This window comes from Balearica regulorum, chromosome 3 (genome assembly GCF_011004875.1).
Source record: "Balearica regulorum gibbericeps isolate bBalReg1 chromosome 3, bBalReg1.pri, whole genome shotgun sequence".
Classification (NCBI taxonomy): domain Eukaryota; kingdom Metazoa; phylum Chordata; class Aves; order Gruiformes; family Gruidae; genus Balearica; species Balearica regulorum.
Genome location: NC_046186.1, coordinates 40,966,301 through 40,989,036, shown reverse-complemented (window position 1 = coordinate 40,989,036; position 22,736 = coordinate 40,966,301). Strand labels below are relative to the sequence as shown.

The following is a 22,736-nucleotide window of genomic DNA, read 5'->3' as shown; positions in this document are numbered from 1 at the left end:
TGGAGCTGTGGGTTATACAGGGAGGTGGTGAGCTCCAAAGAGATGGGCAATGCGGCTTGCTCAGCCACCTATTTCTGCCAATCCTGTTTTATTTTCTTTAGTGCCAATGATGATTTTTTTCAGCCACATGAGTCCCAGCACCAGCTCCTGCAGCTCTGGCATTTGCTGCTCTGCTTCAGCGGGATCCCTCCAAACAGCCCTGTGCGGAGAGGAGAGCTGCACCCCTAATGCTGTTCTCCCCCCCCACCTCGCACACCAGGATACTTTCCAGAGACCCTGCTCAGCAGAGCAGTGAGGTACATGACATAAGTCCCAAAAGCACTAACCACTCCAGCCACAGTACCACTGTCTATTAAAGTAATGTAGAAAAACACACAGGGTCAAAATACTATCTTGTAGAGCTAAATGGAAATGAAGAGTTTTTGCTGGAAACCAGTACACATTTATCAACACTTTTCAATCTATTGCAATGCCTGTAACAAATGTCACTGCTACACAGGTAAGTTCAATGATTAAAGAACGACTAATGACACCTGCCTGACCAACTGCACTACTTTGGTTAACCAGGCAGAAATATATATATACCACTTCCCATAGGTACTTGAAAAGGGTTCAATTTAAACCAATTAATAAAATAGCCTGTTTGGACAAAAAATAATTGTTCCCTGAGAATATGTGAATTCAACACTGCTAGAAAATCCCTGCCATCTGACGTAGAAGGATTTACAGGTTTAGTCGAAATTGCTTTCCCCACTGTCCAGATTAAATACTGCAGGATGATTTTTTGTATGAGTAAACATCCTTCCAATAACGATCAGACTGATAATGTCTTAAAGAGAGGAACAGGATCTACATTTTGGTTTTCTTCTTCTTGTATGGACTATTTCTGGATACAGAACCTTCAGGTAACATGTTGACTGTCCATAAAATGCATTTTAGCATCTTCCTGCTGTTGTGGGGATGGGTTTTATCCACTGAATGCAGAACCCACCGTCAAGGAAAAGAAATACATGAGGGATACAAGAAAGGCAGGTGAGTCTCATTTTTTTATATTCAAATAGCTACAGTTTGGACAAACATAATGTTTCAGGTAGAGATATAATGACTAACAGATAACTGGAGTTTGCATTTACAGGTTGTGATCTCTTAGTCAAATTTCTGTTGCTGTTTTTGCCAATGAATAAGTTTTAATGCATTTTCTACAGTGAAAATCATTGCTCCCCCCCCCAAAAAAAAAAAAAAAAAGAATTTGTATGGTATCTCAGAGTTTGAAAGGGTGCAAAAAAAAAAAGCATTTCCTTATATTTATTGTGGTTAAAATGTGGTAGAGTATTTGCATGAAAGTGGAGAGGAAATTTAGGTCCATGAGGATTGTTGCATTCACTGAAGATTAGATTGACATGAGATCTGAAATGAAAACATTCAGAATTTATTTTATTATTCCTATACCAGTTGTTTTATAGAGCTTATGAGAGGAAAAAATGAAAGTCTCTCCACAAACTTCAAGGCTATGGTCAGTTATCAGAGGATAGAGAAAGAGTATTCAGTGTGTTGAATTACGATATTAAAAATTATTTAAAATATTGTGTATTCTTCTCTTTCTCTCTCTGTCTCTCAAAACGGCTATGAGACATTTTTCTCCCTCTATTTTGTAGACAGCCATTTTAGGAGGTTTTGAGCTGAGGAAGGTTTTTTGCTACAGCTGAGTTCTGATTACTTATATTATATTTGGGGAATATCCGGAACTTTGTATGAGGAATTTTATACTGAGGCACATAACAAGGTACATTGGGAGAAAAAATCTTTTGGGGTTTTTTGGTGATATAGCTGACACATTTAGATTGCTGTTCAAATGTTGTGTACTTCTGCTTGTGACAGACTGAACCTATGTCATTTCTGCTTTGCTATATTCACTGTTTCTGTTCTGTAATGACTCTGTATCACCATTAGTACCATAAAATGTATGGGGATGGAAATGCAGGAGTGTAACAGTCACAGGAATTAAAACCATTCCTGTTAGCTTTCAGAAAAAATTACTGAAAGGTGGAAGGGAAGAATCATAGAATCATAGAAAGCACAGTGCCTTTTTGTTTTCCCTTGTAGCAAATGAGGGCTACATTACAGAGTGTTTGCAGTGTCCTGGTTGGCACTTGGGGGTCCACGAGCCATCTTATACATAGGAAATGGCTTTAGCAGTGACGCCACCTTCATGAAGGTATAACTGGCAAAATGGATGCAGCGGCGCTGTTCACGATCAGCCCCCAGGGGATGCATTCCCAGAGACAGCATGGGTGCGAGACAGCCACGAAACCTCTGCTTTCACTGAGGTTTCATGACACTGGCAGCAGAGGTGATGTGCTAACTGTAGCAAAACAAAGAGAGGAGAAGCAAGGTACCTCCATTTGAGCTGAAAAGCATCCAGCAGAGAGGAATGTGTGCACACAGCCATGTTCTTGTTTAGCATCTTCAATGAAAGCTCCCACTGCACCAAACACTTAATGTCAGTGCAATTAAGTGATGATATAACAAGCCCATCAGAAAGCCCCGAGGTATCATGGCTCCGAGAAGCTGTGTCCAACACTCTCCCAGTGTGCCCACGCTGGCCTGGGAGGTCATTTCTGCCCTATTTCTGCCTCAATAGAGTAGTACTGATGCTGAGGAGGGCTGATGGGGAGAGAGGAGCAATGTTGGTGTGTGATCATAGGGTTGTCCATCAGTAGCGTGGTGCCCAGTACAGCGCTCACTTTACCCTGTGATGGGATAGGCCACAAGAGACCAATGGTTTTCAGAGCCTTATAATTTGTAAGTTCAAAAAGGACAATTACAGTCACCCATCTTATTTCCTGCTAAGCACAAGCAACAAAGCTTTCTGTATGAATTGTACACCAAACCCCTAATTTCTGATAATTACCTACAATGTCAGATAAACTCAGAATAGGATTGCAAGTATTTTTTAACTTCAGCTTCATAGAATCTTAGAATCATTTTGGTTGGAAAAGACCTTTAAGATCATCAAGTCCAACCATTAACCTAACACTGCCAAGTCTACCACTAAACCACCTCCCTAAGCACCACATCTACATGTGTTTTCAATACCTCCGGGGATGGTGACTCCACCACTTCCCTGGGCAGCCTGTTCCAATGCTTGACAACCCTTTCAGTGAAGAAATTTTTTCTAATATCCAATCTAAACCTCCCCTGGCACAACTTGAGGGGATTTCCTCTTGTCCTGTTGCTTGTTACTTGGGAGAAGAGACCAACACCCACCTGGCTACAACCTCCTGTCAGGTAGTTGTAGAGAGAAATAAGGTCTCCCATCAGCTTCCTTTTCTCCAGGCTAAACAATCCCAGTTCCCTCAGCTGCTCCTTGTAAGTCTTGTTCTCTAGACCCTTCACCATCTTCATTGCCCTTTGGACACGCTCCAGAACCTCAAAGTCTGTCTTGTAGTGAGGGACCCAAAACTGAACACAGTACTCAAGGTGCGGCCTCACCAGCGTGGAGTACAAGGGGACAATCACTTCCCTAGTTCTTCTGGCTACACTATTTCTGATACAAGCCAGGATGCTGTTGGCCTTCTTGGCCACCTGGGCACATTGCTGGCTCATGTTCAGCCAGCTATCAACCAACATTCCCAGGTCCTTTTCTACTGGGCAGCTTTCTAGCCGCTCATCCCCAAGCCTGTAGCGTTGCATGGGGTTGTTGTGACCCAAGTGCAGGACTCAACACAGCCTTCCATCCATTTTCTCCAGTTCTATGCTAACTTGTCTCTTCTCCACCCAAGTGGATCAAGCTCCCTCTTCATCTCCTCTTAGATATATTCAAAAGACTAAGATTCCTACATTTCTCAGTATAGGATGTTTCCCAAACCTTGATTTAGTCATTTGCTTGTTTTCTTCTGTCCCTTCACTGCTTTTTCAGGGTTGACATCAGGACTGGGTGCAGTGTTTGCACAGTCCTCACATAGGTGCTGTATACAGTTACTCCTGTTGACCTCCTGGGATTGTGGTCATGGTCTCCATTGCAGCCCCGCAGTGGGAGATGATGTTTGCCCAACATGACCAGGCACATGTGTATGGCAGGACATCTTGTCATAGAGGTACAGCCACTCCTCTTTGCACTCACAAGTAGTTTCCTATACATTAAGATGCTGATCATATCAGTTTTGAAGTAGGCATGGTTCCTTTGCGTTTCAGTCAAAGTCTAGGCCTTTTTCCATCACAGGATTAGATCCTGTAAGAAAAAGAGCAAGGAGAGATGCTACTTAACATCAGAAAAAGCTTGCAATGAAGATTGCTTCTGAACATTTTGTTATTGACTCTGTTTCCCCTGCCTTCAAGACTCAGCCCTGAATATCCATTAAGCAGAAGAAGTTATAGCAATTGACTTCATTACTCCTCTCTGAGCACTCTTATCTCTTGCTCCATAAGTCTTGTGGTAAGGACCAGGATGGAAATCCATCCCTTCATTGCAGTCTTTGTCTTTTGAAGAGAGTCACATACCTCACTGGAGGTTGATGGGGGAAATCTATCTGAAGCAGAAAAGGTTGGCTCCACATCACTACAGGATGCTCAGAGCGGCTTGATTTGGAACCCTGGCATTCCTAGCCTCCAGAAGCCCTTTAAGGGTACAAACCCATCCACTTGCCCTACTGCCAGGGCTTAGTGCCAGCCACCAGCATTGGCAGGCAGCGCAGGCACCTGCTGTAGAGACCTGCCACCTTGGGTGTGCTGCCAGCATCCTGCTGTCCCTGACAGACGAGTCCAGCTTTGCTCCTGATTCTCATGGTGCAGCTGACGGAGGAAATACACAGGCTTTTAGCTTGTTTCTTTAGATGGTGCCGTTCTGCAAGCATTAGTTTCTTCCAAGGAGACTCACTAGCTCTGAACTCTGCCTTCAAATAAAACCTCACCATTTGCTCTGCAGTTTTCAGCTTCAGGGCTTCTCCTTTTACCTACCCAAATCCAGCTAATCCCACAGCATTTGCACTCCTGCTGATATGGTGAATGGGGGGGGCTGCAGAGTCAGACACATTCTCTGTCACAATTTTTGGCACTGCAGGTACCCCAAGGTAGCCATTCTATCATGAGACAGAACAACCTTGAAGAAGGGTGAGCAGACAGCCATGGTTTTCCCCACAAGAGTTCATGCATGCATCACAATCTTTTGGGCACTGGGTTTGCATGACAGGAATTTTACAAAAGGTCCCAAATAATTCCTGAAATAAAGCTGATGAGTCTTTGGGACACAGTGCAGAGTGTGACAAGAAAATGGCAAATAAGCGTGGGTCAAAGTATGCGTACAGTGACAGTGAAAGCAGCAAATAGCTTTATTGCATGGGACTTATTACAGAGCCCTCCAATATTGTAATTCACTGTAAAAATATCTTTGTGACAGTCAAAGACTCAACTACTGATTTTTGCTAATCTCCAGAACAAATCACCTCAAAGGAATTTCACTTGAAAGAGCAGCACTATAAAAATAAATACTTTTCTCACCTTGCAGACCTGTTCGCAGTTTGTAGTCAGCCGTGTGCAAATCCTACAGGGTTTGCAAAGCTTTTTACTCCTGCTAAATCCACAGTGCCAAAACTCCTACAGCAAGGGGCTGAGATCCGGAGCACCAGCAAAAGGGCTGTCTGCTGCTTTCCCAACTGCTCAGGCTCTTGGAAAGCCACCAGGCTGCACAGTGGTCACTACAAGGATACAAAGGGTCACTAAGGTCACAATATCATTATGCCAACAAAAGGGCCAAAGCCTGTGTTGTTGCTAATTAGACTTGCAGAATCTGCTGGAGAGAATGAGCAATAGGAAAAGAACTGGCCTGGAACTGAGCCCAGGTTGTTCTGCCAGAGCTAACTGCTGGGGAAAAAAAAACCAACTCTTTTAACACTAAAATCTCCCTGGACAACATTATAATCACCTTTCAGACAAGCAACTCTCAGCAGAAGAAATTTCACTGTACAAGATTTATGGATCATGTTTGTTTAATCTTAGCTAAGAGACCCTCTTCATGTTTTTAGTCATGTCCCTACCATTCCCTGGCCATGTTACAATCATTTTGCCTCCCTGTGGTCTCCAAATAGCAACTCATTTTCCGCTCCTCTAGAGCTCCCTGTCCATGCTTCTGTCAGTAGAGCTATCTTTTACAGCAGTTGAATGACATCTTTTACAATAAGCCCTGGGCTTGTTATCACAAGGTCTCTTTCATGGCCAAAGATCTTTCTCTTTATGACATTTTCAGAAGTTATTGCAATTAGTGACACTCTTCTTAAGTGATGGGAGCCACCTTGCATCATTACGGCCATAGTTCCTTCCTGGTCCTTTCTCAAAGGCTCAGCATCATACTGAACATTCACAACATTAAAGTTACTTTCTCTTGCTTTTGTTGAATTTGGATAGGACTTCTGTGTTATCAGCTCCTTTGTACCCCAGTCACGTTTGTGAGCTCCCTGCACTCTGTAAATGACATGTGGCTATCCTGGTACCCTCACTGAGGCTGCCTCCTACATGTAGGGCAGCTCCTACCTTCTTGCCCTCCAAATGCTTTCTCTGGCCTTATAAATTCACCCCTAACAGGATTTCTTCCTTTACCTGCCAGCAGTCCTTAAGCTGTTCTCTTGTCCTAGAGTTTTGCTCTTGTATCTTATCTTCAGGATTGATCCTGAAAGCATTTATTTGCATGAACAAAGCTTACTAATGCAAGCTGTCTTTAGATCAGATCTTCAGAGTGCACGATAAGCCCATAAAATGCCCGTTGAAAGCATTGCCTATAGGAGCACATTATCAACAGCGAGCCAGATCCAGTGGAGCGCTGAGCACCCGCAGCTCCCAAGGCACTGCTTTTTAAGATCAACAATTTGTGTTGTGCCTTGATACCACATGCACCAGCAGTGCTAGGTATCAGGAATGCAATAAGAAGTCCAGAGTGGACTTTAAGCCAATGCAACTGCATCTCCATCTGAAGTTGGTAACTTGCCTGTCCCTTTCCTCCTTTCACCAATATCTCCTTCACTCCTTTTCTTTCCCCCATTCAAGGTTCCTCCTTTTCTCCAAATTGATCTCCTTTTTGTCCCAGATTTTCTCTGTCCTCTGCTTCACCTGTCTTATTTATTTGACCTCAGGCACAGCCATTTCACCTGTCACATAGTTCTGCCAGATTTTTTCCAGTTACTTTTAAGTCTATGTTATTCTGTAACTTCCTTCTCTCCTCTGGCAGCTATTGCTGTCTTACCTCTTCTTCCACTTGCCAGAAATCCTTTTCTTCTGTCCAACAACACTCATCTTTTTTATCTTGTTATACATTAACTTATTTTTCATTATTGCTTTGCTATTTCTCTCATTTTTCCTTTCCACTCCTGTTATTCTTTCAAGTAGCTTCAAGCCTGCATGACAACTTTTCTTAGAAGTCTTGTGGTTTTTTCTCATGACCCAGTCAAAAGTGTCCTCTTTCTGCTTATCATTGCAAATGATGATGCTTTGAAAATCATATTTTCTACTTTCATCATTACCACCAGCCTCCTTTCATCCTTTCTAGAGCTTATTTTGGGTCTACATGTCACATAGCTTCCTATCTTTATTCAGGTGATTCATGGCAGAACATCGTCCCTACTGGTACTTCTGTAGCTGCATTCATACACCCATGTACTGTGCTACTTCACTGTGCCACCAATGATAACATCTCCAGTCAACGTTGCCATCATGTAACTTGCTCAGGATCAGCAGCTTTGTATTGTCTTCTAGCCCACCATTACTCCAATGTGTTTTATGAGCTGGTGTGAGAAGACATAACAGACTCTAAAAACCTGTCTGCAGCCCAGCAAAAAAAAAAAAAAAAAAAAAAATCCCAAACAAACTCAAAGATACTGCAAGGCAGATTCCTCCTTCCTGAATACATATAAATGGTTTGATTTTCCTGATTCAGGAGTTGGATTTACATCTGAAATGCTGCTGCTCATCTATCCAGTCATCTTCCAAACTCACTTGTGTTTTTAGCATTTGCAGCTTTCAGTGAGAGTGAACTTCACAGTGTAATGACGTGCTGTGTTTATGTACTTCTTTTCAAATTTCTTCTCCTTGTTATGTGTTGTGAAAAGTCTGAAGCAACAAATTCCTGCTCACCTTCACCATGCCACTCCTGATTTCATATCATTGCATCGTATCACTTGACTGTTGTCTCCCTTCCCACTTGGAGAGCCCTGCTCAGGCTGCCTGGAAGCCCTCTCTACCTCCAAGCTCTCTGTGTCTGCTTCCTCTGCTCTGTTTTTTCCAACTGTAGGCATCAGATATGTGGGGTGTGGGCATGCCTTGGTGTTACTAATAGCATTGAAATGCTTTCTGTTTGGTTTGCTCCTCCGTTCCCAATAACACCTGACCTCCTGCTCGTATTTTTGAGCACTGTGAAGCATTAAGCTGCTGTTTACAAAGAAATAGCCACAATGACACTGAGACCTCCTTCCTAAGCAGTAACTGTCTTGTTTCTGAAAGTACATTGAAAAAAATGCAAAAAGACAAAGTATGAACCAATGTACACTATTCTGAATTTACTAACACTGTCACTTTATTTGAAGTCACTTAGCATCATGAGGTCCTACTGCAATTTTTTACTCTCAGTTCTGATTTTGACTACCTTGAATGGTTTACCTCAGTAAACATTGTTGCCAGTAATTATTCTTTTTTCCCAAATAATTTATAAATCTATTGAACAACAGAGATCCTACCATAGATTCCCATGGGACTGTACTGAAAACCTTTCTTCATAGTGAAAATTCTCTATTATTCCTTTTGTTTCTTATTTTGCAACCATTCACATGAAGGGAACTTCCCTCTTTCTGACCAGTTGGTTTCTTTACAATCCTCTGGAAAGGATCTGTCAGCACCTTTTTTGAAACTGAGGTACACTGTGTCATCTTGATCACCCTCATCTGCAAGGTCATTAACTTTTTAGAGAAGTCTATTACACTCACAGTGCATAACATCCCTCAAGTCATACTGTCTCTCGTTCTTCTTCAATATATACTATATTTATCTGGTGTCTACTATTGGTGGGTTTTACTATGGTTGTAGCTAATTTGACCAGTGGAGCAGTATGTAGCTTCTCAGATTCCACTTCTTCCAAACAAGTGGAAAATTGTCACCTTCCACTCCTGTGACACCAAGGACAATTTAAATGCTGGTTCAACAGTTTCTTCCTTGGCTTTCTTCTGGGTGAAAGCCCGGTGGCTTGTTACCGTTCAGTCCATTTACTTTAAATCTGCCTCTGGTCTAGTGCCGATATGAATATTTCTTAACATCGGCCCAACAGCAGAACTGTTACCTTTCTGTATTTTTTCTGTAGTGCAAACAAACTCCTTAATTGTTGATATTTTTGAGTGCTCTTATAAAGACAGAGTGCTTTCATTGCTGTAAATACAGAACTAAGACAAGTATAGTATTGATAATTAGCTAGTTATTCCCCATTCTGCATTTGTACAATTTTTTTTCTGTGCTCCATGCGGTTCTTTGTATTCTCTTTTACTGAAATTCATCTTACTGACATCAGAGCATTTCTCCAATGTGTTGAGGCTGCTTTGAATTCTGATCCTAGACACCAAATTGTCTATTTCTCTTTCAAACATGCTGTCATGCACAATTTTATAGTTCTATCATCTGCATTATTATCGAAACTATTGAGTAGCAGTTTCCAGGATGAAATCTGTGAGATGTCATTTAATGTCTCTTGACAGCAAAGTAATGGCAGCTACTCTAACCATGGTCTTTCTACCACGCACAAAGTCACAGTTTCATCTCAACCATATTTCCCTAGTTTATGTACTGTTTAGTAATGAAATATTAAAAACCTCATTCAAATCTACTTCTCGTCCTGCTTACACTAAGGTGGCCAGTTACACTGTCAGAAAGGACATTAGACTGGTTTGACGTCAATTATTGTAAAGATGCACATTGACTGATCTTTATAATCTTGTTATCCCTGGGGCAGCAGACAAATGGATCACGAGTTTGTCCCAATTTCTTTCCAAACATGAAACTCCAACATTGTTCTTTTGTCCCCTGCTTAAAAACCCTGACCCAGTCTCAGGGGTATCGCCCATCTGTGAGGAGTCCTCGGAGGTACCTGCTAAAGCTCAGAGACTGTAACAGCTGGTACTCCCAGTCATCCTGGGAAAGTGGCATCAGCCTCTGCTGACTTAAATACCTCCAATTTATCTAAATATTCCTTAACATCCCCATCTCTGATCTGCACTGTGCTGACATCTGCCCACAAGTCAACTTTTCTTTGAAGACTGGGGTGGACATTAAACCTTTCAGCACGTTCTGCATTACCCAATTAGTTGCTTCCCTTCCCTTCATCCGTTTCTCTTTTTCACTTAGCGGAACCCCGGCACTGTGCCTGCCTCCTCCTCAGCCATAGGATGGACCTCAGTCACGCCCCTTCTGCTCCCTCTGATCCTTCCTTTCAAGCCATATAACACAAAACCCAACAAACATACCCACTGGATGCAATTTCTGTCACATACAGGCACTTTAATTTTTGCAACCTCTGGTATAGTACCAAGATCTCAGGTGGCATGACATTTCTGTGAATAATCAATATGTGTAGGTTTGCTTTTTTTTTTTTTCCTTTCCCCAGTGTTTATATCCAGGCAAAGAACAAAGGAAGTGCAAAATTGAAAAAGTATATGTATGTTTCTTAGCTCTGCATATTTTGCATTCTGAGTTTGATCCATCTTCAAGTAATGCTGGATTAAAATTATTTTCTCACTGAATTTTCTGTATCACTCAAAAATAAGATGGTAGAACAGCTCTGAATCCCACTGTTTCTCAGACTTTGTGATGTGAACATCAAAAATAGTGCTTTTCCCATTTCTTTTCATAGATTTAACCACCTATAATAGCAACGTGTCACCTTTCTTCACCATCTTTAAACTACTAATCATAAAGACACATGATGCCATGGGTCGGTGCAATCCCAAGCACAGCTATAGGCTGGGCGAGGAATGGATTGAAAGCAGCCCCGAGGAGAAGGACTTGGGGGTATTGATTGATGAGAAGCTCAACATGAGCCAGCAGTGTGCACTTGCAGCCCAGGAAGCCAACCGTGTCCTGGGCTGCATCAAAAAAAGTGTGACCAGCAGGTCGAGGGAGGTGATCCCACCCCTCTACTCCACTCTTGTGAGACCCCACCTGGAGTACTGTGTCCAGCTCTGGGGGCCCCAGTACAAGACAGACGTGGAGCTGTTGGAGCGAGTCCAGAGGAGGGCAGTGAAGCTGATCGGAGGGCTGGAGCACCTTTCCTATGAGGACAGGATGAGAGAGTTGGGCTCATTCAGCCTGGAGAAAAGGCGGCTCTGGGGAGACCTTATAGCAGCCTTCCAGTACCTGAAGGGGGTCTACAAGAAAGATGGTGAGGGACTGTTTTTCAGGGAGTGTAGTGACAGGACAAGGGGTAATGGGTTTAAGCTGAAGGAGGGTCGATTTACATTAGATGTTAGAAAGAAATTCTTTCCTGTTAGAGTGGGGAGGCACTGGAACAGATTGCCCAGAGAGGTTGTGGATGTGCCATCCCTGGAAGCGTTCAAGGCCGGGTTGGATGAGGCTTTGGGCAACCTGGTCTAGTGGAGGGTGTCTGCCCATGGCAGGGGGGTTGGAACTAGATGATCTTTGAGGTCCTTTCCAACCCAAACCATTCTATGATTCTATGATTCTATGACCCAACAAAATTACAAGCAAACAAGAGCTTGCCAAATGCCATGATAAAATACATTTTGTAATTAATTTTCTTCAGTTTTTAGTGGCTTGTTTACAGCTCACAACTTTGTAACTCTCCCCATATGAGTACAAATTAGTGGGTTTCTATCCTACTTTATCCCTGGGATTTAGTATGTTACACAGTGGATTGTGTGTCCTGCAGTGCACGTCACTGGATAAGAGCAGCTTCCTCCCATTTCCTCCCTCAGGTGCTGGGTGGTTTTTCTCCCCATTTAGATACTTCATTTTTGCTCCTCCCTTAAAGCACTTCTTTGGGCTCTGAACTACCTCTCAATCTTTACCCAGACCTGTTGTACCACCTGTCCACCAGCATCTCCTGCTTGCTGAGAAGGTCTTTCCAATTCATTTACAAGTCAAAGACATGTTATGGGGGAACTTTCTGTGAACTTCCTGCCCAAAAACCTCTTTCCTTCCTTTGTGACACAGCTTGGGAGGTCCATTAGATCAGCAAGGATCATGCTGACCCAAGCATTTCAGGGGCCAGGCAGCATCTCTGCCCCACACCACTCTGCGGTGAGGGGATACTCCTACTCATGCAGGACTGTCCAGGGTGTCCCTGCCCCAGGAGTCATCCCATGCAACGATGAGGCACCGTTTGAACCTGGTGTGTCATTTCTCCTTCTGACATCTCTGGCCTTACCCAGCATTTCCTCTCCCTCCCCATCTCTCCCTATCCAGCCTCTTTTCTCCTCAGTCTCACCCAATGCATAGGCTCTGTTGCAGATTCAAGTTCTCCTTGCCTCTGTGCCCCTTTTTCTCTGAAGAAACCTTCTGTATGTTTGTGCATATGACCTGTGCCTCCCCCAGCCCCTTCCTGCCTCTCCCTCATGCCCTGACCCAGCATCATCCGCCTGGTTTCTGCCTTTAACATGATGCTGATATGGTATGAACCTGAGTCACTACCCAGTCATAAAACAAAGGGAGAAACAAAACCTAGTCAAATATTGAGGCAAAGGTCTTATTAAAGACCTTTACACCTCTCACAGCTCTTTGGTGGTACCAATACATGGTTGCTGTTCCCATGTTCTCCCTGCCAAGGCTTTGTCCCCTGAAGGGAGCTGGCCTGCCTCTGCTGCTCTCTCCTGATCCTTCTGCTTCAGGCAGCATTTTGTCAGGGCCTTGCCCAGCCATGATTTTATGGGTAGACCAAGGAGAATGTGGCTCCTGCCATTCCCCTGCCTGGCATGGCATGAGGGCTGGGCAGCACGGCAGGTGTAGGACAGGAAGCTCTGCACAAGCTGCCCCTCCAGTGTCCACCCAGGGATGGAGACCCCAGAGCCAAGTGCCATGGCACAGCAGGCAGGGATGAGGGAGTTTTCATTGCTTTCATTACTTTCCAATTAAAAGTCCTGCTGAAAACTGGCATAAGAAGCTCCACACTGTCTTGCGTCAGTGGTAGGAGAGGCTGTGGATCAGCTGCACTGCAGCACAGCATGAGCTGTAAGGTTATATCTGACAAAATTAAGCATGTGGTAATGTCAGAGGGTGTGGGGAGAGAGTTCACAGTCTCTGCAATGGAGAAGGGGTAGAGGCATCACCCAGGCATGAGATAAGCAGAGATGAAATGGGCACCTCCGGTGTCTCTGCCCCAGCTGCTGGCTGCCAGGCTTCCGGGGGCAGTGGGCACCTCTGCTCAGGGTAGGACATTTGGGGTCAGTTCAGCCACAGCCCCCAGCCAAAATGTTGCTGATGACACAAGTAACCCAAGGGATGGAGATTATGCCAGAATCACATCTCAACAATATTTCCTGAGACAGGATCTGTTCTGACATCTCTGATCTGCCATCTTCTTTGCAGACCTAAGAATACCATAAGGGATGGAGACAACAGACTGTCCCAGAATTTCTTGAAATCTGATAATCACAGAATCGTAGAATGATTTGGGTTGGAAGGGACCTCAAAGATCATCTAGTTCCAACCCCCCTGCCATTGGCAGGGACACCCTCCACTAGACCACGTTGCCCAAAGGTCCATCCAATCTGGCATTGAACACTTCCAGGGATGGGGCATCCACAACTTCTCTGGGAAACTTGTTCCAGTGTCTCACCACCCTCACAGCAAAGAATTTTTTCCTTGTATCTAAATTAAATCTACCCTCTTTCAGTTTAAAGCCATTACCCCTTGTCCTGTCACTATACTTCCTGATAAATAGTCCCTCCCCATCTTTCCTGTAGGCCCCCTTCAGGTACTGGAAGGCTGCTATAAGGTCTCCCCAGAGCCTTCTCTTCTCTCAGCCTGACTTCATAGGAAAGGTGCTCCAGCCTGCTGATCAGCTTCACGGCCCTCCTCTGGACTCGCTCCAACAGCTCCATGTCTCTCTTGTACTGGGGCCCCCAGAGCTGGACGCAGTACTCCAGGTGGGGTCTCACAAGAGCAGAGTAGAGGGGCAGGATCACCTCCCTCGATCTGCTGGTCATGCTTCTTTTGATGCAGCCCAGGACACGGTTGGCTTCCTGGGCTGCAAGTGCACACACTGCTGGCTCATGTTGTGCTTTTCATCAACCAGCACTTCCAAATCCTTCTCCTCAGGGCTGCTTTCAATCCATTCCCTGCCCAGCCTGTAGTTGTGCTTGGGATTGCCCCAACCCATGTGCAGGACCTTGCACTTGGCCTTGTTGAACTTCATGAGTTTCAGATGGGCCCACCTCTCAAGCCTGTCAAGGTCCTTCTGGATGGCATCCCTTCCCTCCGGCGTGTGACCCACACCACACAGCTTGTTGTTGGCAAACTTGCTGAGGGTGCACTAGAGCCCACTGTCCATGTTGCCAACAAAGATGTTAAACAGTACCGGTCGCAATACTGATCCCTGAGGAACGCCACTTGTCACTGATCTACAGTTGGACATCGAGCTGTTGACCGCAACTGTTTGAGTGTGACCATCCAGCCAATTCCTTATCTACGAAGTGGTCCATCCATCACATCCAGGTCTCTCTCATTTAGAGACAAGGATGTTGTGTGGGACAGTGTCAAATGTTTTGCATGAGTCCAGGTAGATGACATCAGTTGCTCCTCCCTTATCCACCAATGCTGTAACCCCATTGTAGAAGGCGACCAAATTTGTCAGGCATGATTTGCCCTTAGTGAAGCCATGTTGGCTGTCACCAATCACCTTTTTATATTCCATGTGCCTGAGCATAGTTCACAGAAGGATCTGCTCCATGATCTTGCCGGGCACAGATGCGAGACTGACTGGTCTGTAGTTCCCCAGGTCTTCCTTTTTTCCCTTTTTAAAAATGGGGGTTATGTTTCCCCTTTTTCCAGTCAGTGAGAACTTCACCAAACTGCCGTGACTTCTCAAATATGATGGATAATGGCTTTGCAACTTCATCCGCCAGTTCCCTCAGGACCTGCAGATGCATCTCATCAGGACTTGTGCACCTTCAGATTCCTTAGATATTCTTGAACCTGATCATCTCCTACAGTGGGCAGTTCTCCCAGTCCCTGCTTTTGCTTTCTGAGGCTTGTGCAGTGTGGCTAGAGCACTTGCTGGTGAAGACTGAGGCAAAAAAGTTTTTGAGTACCTCAGCCTTCTCCGTATCTTGGGTAACCAGGTCTCCTGTACCATTCCGGAGGGGGCCCACATAATAACATTAGTGTTAGCCCAGTCTGCCAGACTCACCAGCACTGTTCCTCAAGGATGTCACCCCCTGGACCCAGGAAAGACAGTGTGAATCTGGCTCCATTACTTCAGCAACGTACTTTCACTTTTCTCTTGAGGAAAATACATTGGATCTTGCTTTTTCCTGGAGAACTGAAAGTGTATCTTGATTTAACTCCTCAAGGAAGAAATTTTCTTAGATCCCAATGAGATTATCCTAATAAGAGTGCAAAATAGGTCACTGTATACTACAGGTATATTGCCTCCTATAGAGTAAAGAGAGTATGATTTACAGGTGGGAAATATATGCTGCATAAGTAATTACAAACTAAAATGCTAAGATGAGTAGTGACTTCTCTCACATTTGTTGTGGTTGCTTCCAAAAGCTCTTATTTCAAAGATGAAGAATACTGTGGGTTTTCTGGTGCACACTGCAAGTGTGGACCTGACACTCCTCTGGCACGCATCCTGCAAAGCCAGGCATTTGGAAACACTTGCTGAGGCCTTCAGATGTCATGGTTGGACTGTCTCTTCTGAAAATCAGACATGGTTATCCCTAACCCTGCAACTGGTTTTGCTGTGTTGGAGGTACTATAAGTGCCATAGTAAATCTCAGACTTTTTAAAAAATAGTAACTGCTTTTTGTAGTGATAGTGATGAAAATCTGGTTTTGCTGATTTTTTTTGCCTAGCTATTCTAATTTTCAGTCTCCTCATTCCCCCACCCCAGCAACCCTCAGCCTTTGGGGCAGAGGCATCTCATGATCACTTGAAGCAGTGCGGGGGATCTGGGGGAACAACGGTGAGTTTGGAGAGGTTGCATCACCCCAGCTGCCATCAGGGGCCCGAGAGCTACACTAGCAATGCACAGGGACACTGTGAATAAACGTCACTCTGCTCCAGTTGTTGCTTTTTCAAAAAGCATCTCAATGAGCTTCATGAGCCATGAAATGTCTTTTGGCACTGTAACTGTTAGGAGAAAATATTGACACTGTGAAAAATAATAATAAAAAAAAGGTTGTTCATTATTCAGTATATTTTGCCTCAGGAGTTATCAGTTAGTTTTAAAGAGTCTGTCACCCCAGCGGAGGCAGGAGCAATGCCATCAAACTGTGTGGCTGCCATGGCAAACTGTTGCACTGAACAATCTGTGAGCAACATCTGGACCGAATCTCCTGAGTGTGGCTGTCTGCTGCAAATGCTCAGGGACAGCAGACGTGTGAAGGGAAGCCACAGCGGCTGGCCATTGATTCACAGCCCGAACAGGCAGGCTAATGGGGTCCCGTGATGGAGTTGCCATTGATCACTCAGCCAACAGAGAACTCCCTAGGAACTGGACCAGAAAAGCTATTTATTGAGTGGAAAGAAATGGGGCTTCAAATGGCAGTAACTGGGGAATGATTGGCAACAGGTAAAAATATTTGGCTGCCACAGGAGCGGGCAGGAAAGCAGGGGAAGCTTGGAGCCTCGGAACTGTGACAAGGGGAATGGGACTGGCAAAAAGAAGTGAAGAAGCAGAAAAAAAGCACAAATGATCAAGGTCCTCTGCCATGGCTGGAGCATGGGGGACATTTTGCACTGGTCCATGATAAGGAAATAAAGTTTAGTGGAGAATCACATGGAGGAAATAAGAGGAACCACTTGGGTTTGCTGGGTGCAGAGAACGGGGAGGATTCAGCCATGAATCCTTGATGGCCATGCCTTGAAGGCTCTTTCAACAGGCCGCATAGGGCCAAGGCCAACATGAAGCATTAGATAAATTCTACACAGAGACATGAAAATTAGAAATTGCAAGAACACGTCCTGCTTCATGCCTGTTTGAATACCAGCATTATTCCTGAACAGCCAAGAGTTTACTAGGGCACTTTAAAGTCATGTAAGTAGGTCAGCTTGTCACCAGAATCTGCTTATCCCCAAAACATGTGAAATTACTTCCTGATGGCTGGTAGATGAGGATCGAGCAGCAGCGAGACACATTAGCAGCAGCTCAAGGGCATATCGACAAGGCAGAAGACTCCAAAAAGTGCATTTTGCATTTGCAAATGCGTTTTGCTGCGCAACGCCCAGGTCCAAGCAGTGCCGAAGAAGCTGCTAGCTGCTCCTTGCACTAGCAATGGTGCTGCATGGCCCAAGGCTCCCCATAGCACTGTTCTGCCTGTGGGTTTATTCCCAGCCCTCCTCTGGGAAGCACAGAGCAGATCCTGGAAAGAAATCAATCCCACTCGGCAAACGCTTCGCTTCAGGGTGAGTCAGTGATACAGCCCAGTGTGCCTGTTCCTAGACTGCGTGATGCGGAGGTTGTCTGCTTCTTGGTGGCAGCAGAAAGATTAATTTCCCTCCAACGCTATGGGTTTTCAGAGTTCCCAGCCCAGGGAAGAAAACATCCTGCAAGGCCTGGGGTTCAGCCACCACTCACCAAAGGGATGACAGTGCTCGGGTAGTGACACTTGTTATTGCAGAAGGAATTTTACCTGTGTAAATCTCTAGAGCAGGATTTGAAATGTATGTTAATGGGCAAAAAAATCTCATTAGTAGAGCTGATTAAAGTTAGTGTTTATTACAGAGTGAAGCTATTTTTTTAAACTTTTAATTAAAGATGAGTTAGAACTGTTAAATGTTTAAAATGTTACTTTTACTCAAGCTAGCACTTACATTGCTAAAAGCAATATTCTTTCCTCTAATGCTATAAAATATTTTCCAAACACCTGAGAGGAGCATTCTTGACAGCCAGCTGGGAGACAGTATGAAACCAGAAACAAATATTTCCACAGTCTCTTTATTTATTTCCGCCCTGGAATACTTTGAAAAGATTTTCTTCTCCTGAAAATTCCCAACTGTCTCTGGTGAGTCGATGCAATGGCTGTGCTCCCCGCTGGCAGAGCCCCCCGGGCAGCCCGCTGTGGCCTGTGCAGCGCGGCCTCTCTCCAGAGCCTCTGATGGCGCCGGCCGTGGCTGCAGGAGGAGGGAGGCGAGTTGTCTGCCTGGTTCTTTGCCAGGCAGTCAAAAACAGTGGCATCCCACCTTACAAAAATCATCACTTCCCTCCTTTCACAAGCCTCTGGCACCCCTGCCCTCCGCCCCCTTTGCTGCATCTACTGCACAACCGGCCTTCGGTAAAAAGGTAAAAAACCAGGTAAGAGCCATTTTGCACGTGTGACAGAAGGTAACGCTGTGGGGATCTGGTGCTTCCCACCGCGCTTCCCTCCCGATGTCCTCACCCGCCTGCCATGATCACCTGTCTCAGCTCTCCCTTTTGCTGTTGTTTCCATGCAGCCGGCCACAGCGGCAGAGACGGGAGGCCCACGGCGAGGCGCACAAGCAAGGCAGGTAGGCAAAACTCACGGGGCCCAGCCCTGCTGGCCGCATCTCCGTGGCCAGGCTGAGGCTGCGGCAGGGGAAGGGAACACCACTCGAGCATGCCAGTCCTATTTAGGTAGAAGTCGTGCCATCAACAGGACCCCAGAGGAAGCCACGTTGCCTGACACCCTCATGGAGTTGAGGTGTGGTATCACAGCCATTGTCCACAGCCCCTTGGGCTGCACAGTTTGTGCCATCCATGCTGTGCGAGCAGGTGCCTTCCCTCCGAGCAACCCTCTGCAGAGCTGATCCCCCTCCACAGGCTCTCCATCACACCACCCATCCTTCCCTCTGCTACTGCCAGGGACAGAGAGCCTTCCTGAGCACAGTCAAGCCTGCTTACAAATGTTGAAGGTTTTGCCAGTGACCTGCTAATATTGCTCCCCCATCTCAGCTGGGTATAAACCTTCCTCTATACACACTCACTACGTCACAGGTTTTAAGAGGTTGAATTGAATCTAAAGCAAAAGCAGGGGCCACCTTTTAAAATGCTTGAGGGATAATTAATGATTCAACTCCCTGAAGAAGGTAGAGGACTTGCCACTCCTGGAAATTATTAAACTGAGACTGAGCATCTAAGATACTCAGTAGTCCAAGTAAAGCTCTGGGTTTGAGAGACGAGCTGCTGGTAACACCACTGGTCTCTGTCAGGAGATTGTTATATTGGCTTCTCATGGTACAACTGCCCATGAGTCTGTGAGAAGTACAGCACGGCTCAGCAGTCTCATTTAGGAGGAGCTTTATCTCAGGAACATATTCCCTGTAAAAGTTTCTTTGTTGTCCTGTTTCCCATTAATCTATTTCTGACCTCTGTGTGTTCAGACAAGTGCCTCTTTGAGCGTGCCATCTCTTCTCAAACCAAGAACCAGTAAAACCTTTCCTCCTGTTTTTGAGCCCTCCTGCCACCCAAGTGGCTGACTCTGAGGACATCAAGGCTTCACCTACATGATGGAGCAATGAAGGTGCTGCTGCCATCACCATCCCTGCCAAAGCACCAGTCAGAGTTTTACACCTTCAGCAGTGGATGTGGAGATGGAGCAGAGCATCGTCTGCCCAGCATTCGGTGCAACCCCAGCAGCTTCTGGAATGACCCTCTCTCAGGCTCTTTAATGCTCAGAGACCTCCCAGGTCTTTAATGCTCCTTTTTATCCTTGTTAGAAATCTAGGGCAGGAGCTAATCATTTTATCCCAAGTTAGGGGATGGCCTGCCTCCTGGCCTGGTGCCCAGCCTGTCTCCATTTTGTTCCTGGGCAACAGCCAGTAGCTTATTTGATATATTGTTTCCCTAATTCCTGGTCTCACACCCCGTCATAACTCAATGTCAGAAATGCCTTCCCCCCTACACTTCCATTTCCCTGCTTACCCGCACGCACTATTCCTCCAGCCCACAGTTTTGAATGATTGTCTCCTAACTGCGCTATAAGCAGAGATAATTTTAAAGAGACAAAAAGTCACCAAACAAACATTTTCTCAGTGCCAGAATTATCACAGGTGCCTAAGCTGCATGTTGAGCGTGGGAATCATTTTTTAATGACATGCTTCCAACCACAGCGAGCAATCACAAGGTTCTGATCTAAGGGGTAAATGGTCTAAGGGATAATGGGGCGAAGCGAGCGCGTGCTTCTCAGAGGCCCTGCTTAGGACTCATAGCTGTGCTTCTCTCTTCCTGGTAGCCCAATCCTAAAACGAAGCCCCGACATCACCAAATCTCCCCTGACAAAGTCAGAGCAGCTGCTGCGAATAGATGACCACGACTTCAGCATGAGACCAGGTTTTGGAGGTATGAAACCTGCACATTTGTCACTGTTCCTGTTTTACACTATCGCTTCTTTATACTGTAACACGTAGTCAGGTAAACAAGCAGATTGACAAGCAGAGCCTTTTCTGTCTCTAATTTTTGTTATCTTGTGTTATGAATTCATGACTTGCTCAGGGGGACAAGAGCGCAGTGCAATATAGCCTTCTTCCTTCAATGAGCAAATAGCATAGTCAAAGGCATGGAAATGTGATTACAGGCAATATAATATTCCTGGTATTCAGTGACACTTTTTTCTGATAAAAATCTGCAAATACACCGTATGTTTATTCCAGGATGATGGGAAAATACTAAGATTTCATCTTATTATGGTGATGTGTATGCATAATCAAATAATGTACCATGCTTACTGACCTGGCCATTTCATTTATAATCCAAAAGAAAATGTTTTGACTGCCATGTGTTAACGCTTGCTCACAGTTTTATGGCTGCGTGCTAGAGCAACCTAAGCTTTCAGGGAAATGGATGAAGGAGAACATGTTTTCTTTCAGCCCATCGGATTAGAGAATGTTGTAATTTATCTACCCTTTCTGGCTGACAGATGGTCATTCAAATCCAGGATACCATTATATACTCTGATGGAAGAAGATTTTATTGCTAAATGCTCAATATACCAAATACCAGTATGTTCAATTAATTTAAAAAGGTTTCAGTTTCATAGCAGCCCACTAATGTGAGCACTATTTATCTTCACAGATCTCCTCTACTGTAATTGCCAGAGGTATGTGAGGGGCTAGTCAAAGGCTGGAGGAGGAAAAAAAGATCAAAATCCCTATTACATGGGATCACAGCCCAACCCTTCCTCTTGGGAGCTCCGGAGTCAGTGGCACGTGTCTGTGTCCTGTAATGCATGCCATCCCATCACCCTGTCCTTTCCACAGCCAGGCACTGAGTGATGTGAAAGCCAAGTACATGGAGTAGCTCTCAGGGATGATGCTAGCCCAAGAAGGGAGCAGAAGAACTGAGTGAAAAATTTGGAGCAACCCTCCCACATCCCCTTAGCTGCACTGCTGCTCCTCTCCATGTGAATGGGTGCTGTGCTGGGCATCCAGCTGGCGAGCCCTGGATCTGAGTGCTAAGGGATAGGGCTTTTAAATTTTGAAGGGACACGTGTAGGATGACACAATAAAAAGAGAAAGCCAGTAATAGGTCAGTCTCTTTGCTGATTTGGATTGTTATTAGGAGGTTTTTATTATGAATTCCAACTGTTTCTATTTTCAGTTGGCTTACTGTTGTTTCTATTTCAGACTGAACATCTATTTTTATTTCTAAGATATGAAAGTGAGAGGATTACTTTGTCTCACCAGATTTATACCAACTTTTAATTTTTTTCCCCCAGGTCCTGCAATTCCTGTTGGGGTGGATGTCCAAGTTGAAAGTCTAGACAGCATTTCTGAGGTGGACATGGTAAGAGTTACAGAAGGGCTAAGGTCACATGGGACCTCTGGAGACCATGTAGCCCAAACCCCTGCTAAGAGCAGCACCGGCTAGAGCAGGCTGTCCAGGTTTGTGTCTGTGGGGTTTGAATACCTCCAAGGATGGACACTCCACAGCCTCTGGGAGGCAGATTTGGGTTTAATCTAAATCTGCTGACAATTACTTCTATTGACCCTACACTACTATTGCATCTCCCTTGAAGCAGAAAGAAGAAATCTGACATTAACTTTTCTCTAGAACAAAATGATACAACACTGCCAAGACTGTCCCAAAGGGTTTGAGATTTTACATTTTCTTAAGAACTGATAACACTTTTAAAAGCTCTGAGGAGATCAATTAATGTGTTAGTTTTAAGGCACTTTGATATACTGCAGACACAGTCTCGCTTTCGCCATGTTCTGAGGTGGTCAGGGACCAGCTAGCTCCCAACCAGAAGCCATGTAGCCATCTTGAGAGCCACACTGGTTCAGACTGGTAAGTCCAGCTCTCAGCAGCATGGCCAAAATTAACTCAGAGGGGAGAAGTTTTTCCAGATCTTGCTTTTGGCACATTCACAGTTGCATTCCTTGCTGTGTGCTGGGGACCAGCTCTGTTGGTCCTTCCTGTATGTTCACACTGGTGCTGAAGTAGGATTTCAGGGGAATGCAGGACTAACGCTGGTGTTCTGCAGAGGCTAAATTCCTTACTGACTCTCTGTCCTTTGTTTCCTACCATACAATTAGTAATGTGGAAATGGTCAGTTTTCAAAAGCTCTCGAAGTGGT

The 22,736-nt window shown here is 45.0% G+C and overlaps 1 protein-coding gene across 3 annotated transcripts in view; it reads left to right on the top strand.

The window, feature by feature from the left end:
- The first annotated feature begins 910 nt into the window (after nucleotides 1–910).
- The window catches only part of GABRR1 (gamma-aminobutyric acid type A receptor subunit rho1), a 32,712-nt gene continuing 10,886 nt past the window's right edge, over nucleotides 911–22,736 (top strand). Inside the window, exons 1-5 of one of the 3 annotated variants that reach the window (XM_075747675.1) lie at nucleotides 911–1,032; nucleotides 18,637–18,690; nucleotides 18,932–18,934; nucleotides 20,394–20,500; nucleotides 21,876–21,943. In XM_075747675.1, coding sequence (XP_075603790.1) covers nucleotides 911–1,032; nucleotides 18,637–18,690; nucleotides 18,932–18,934; nucleotides 20,394–20,500; nucleotides 21,876–21,943 — 354 coding nt within the window. The remainder of the gene's footprint in view (nucleotides 1,033–18,636; nucleotides 18,691–18,931; nucleotides 18,935–20,393; nucleotides 20,501–21,875; nucleotides 21,944–22,736) is intronic. The other 2 variants (XM_075747674.1, XM_075747676.1) reach the window with 2 other exon arrangements.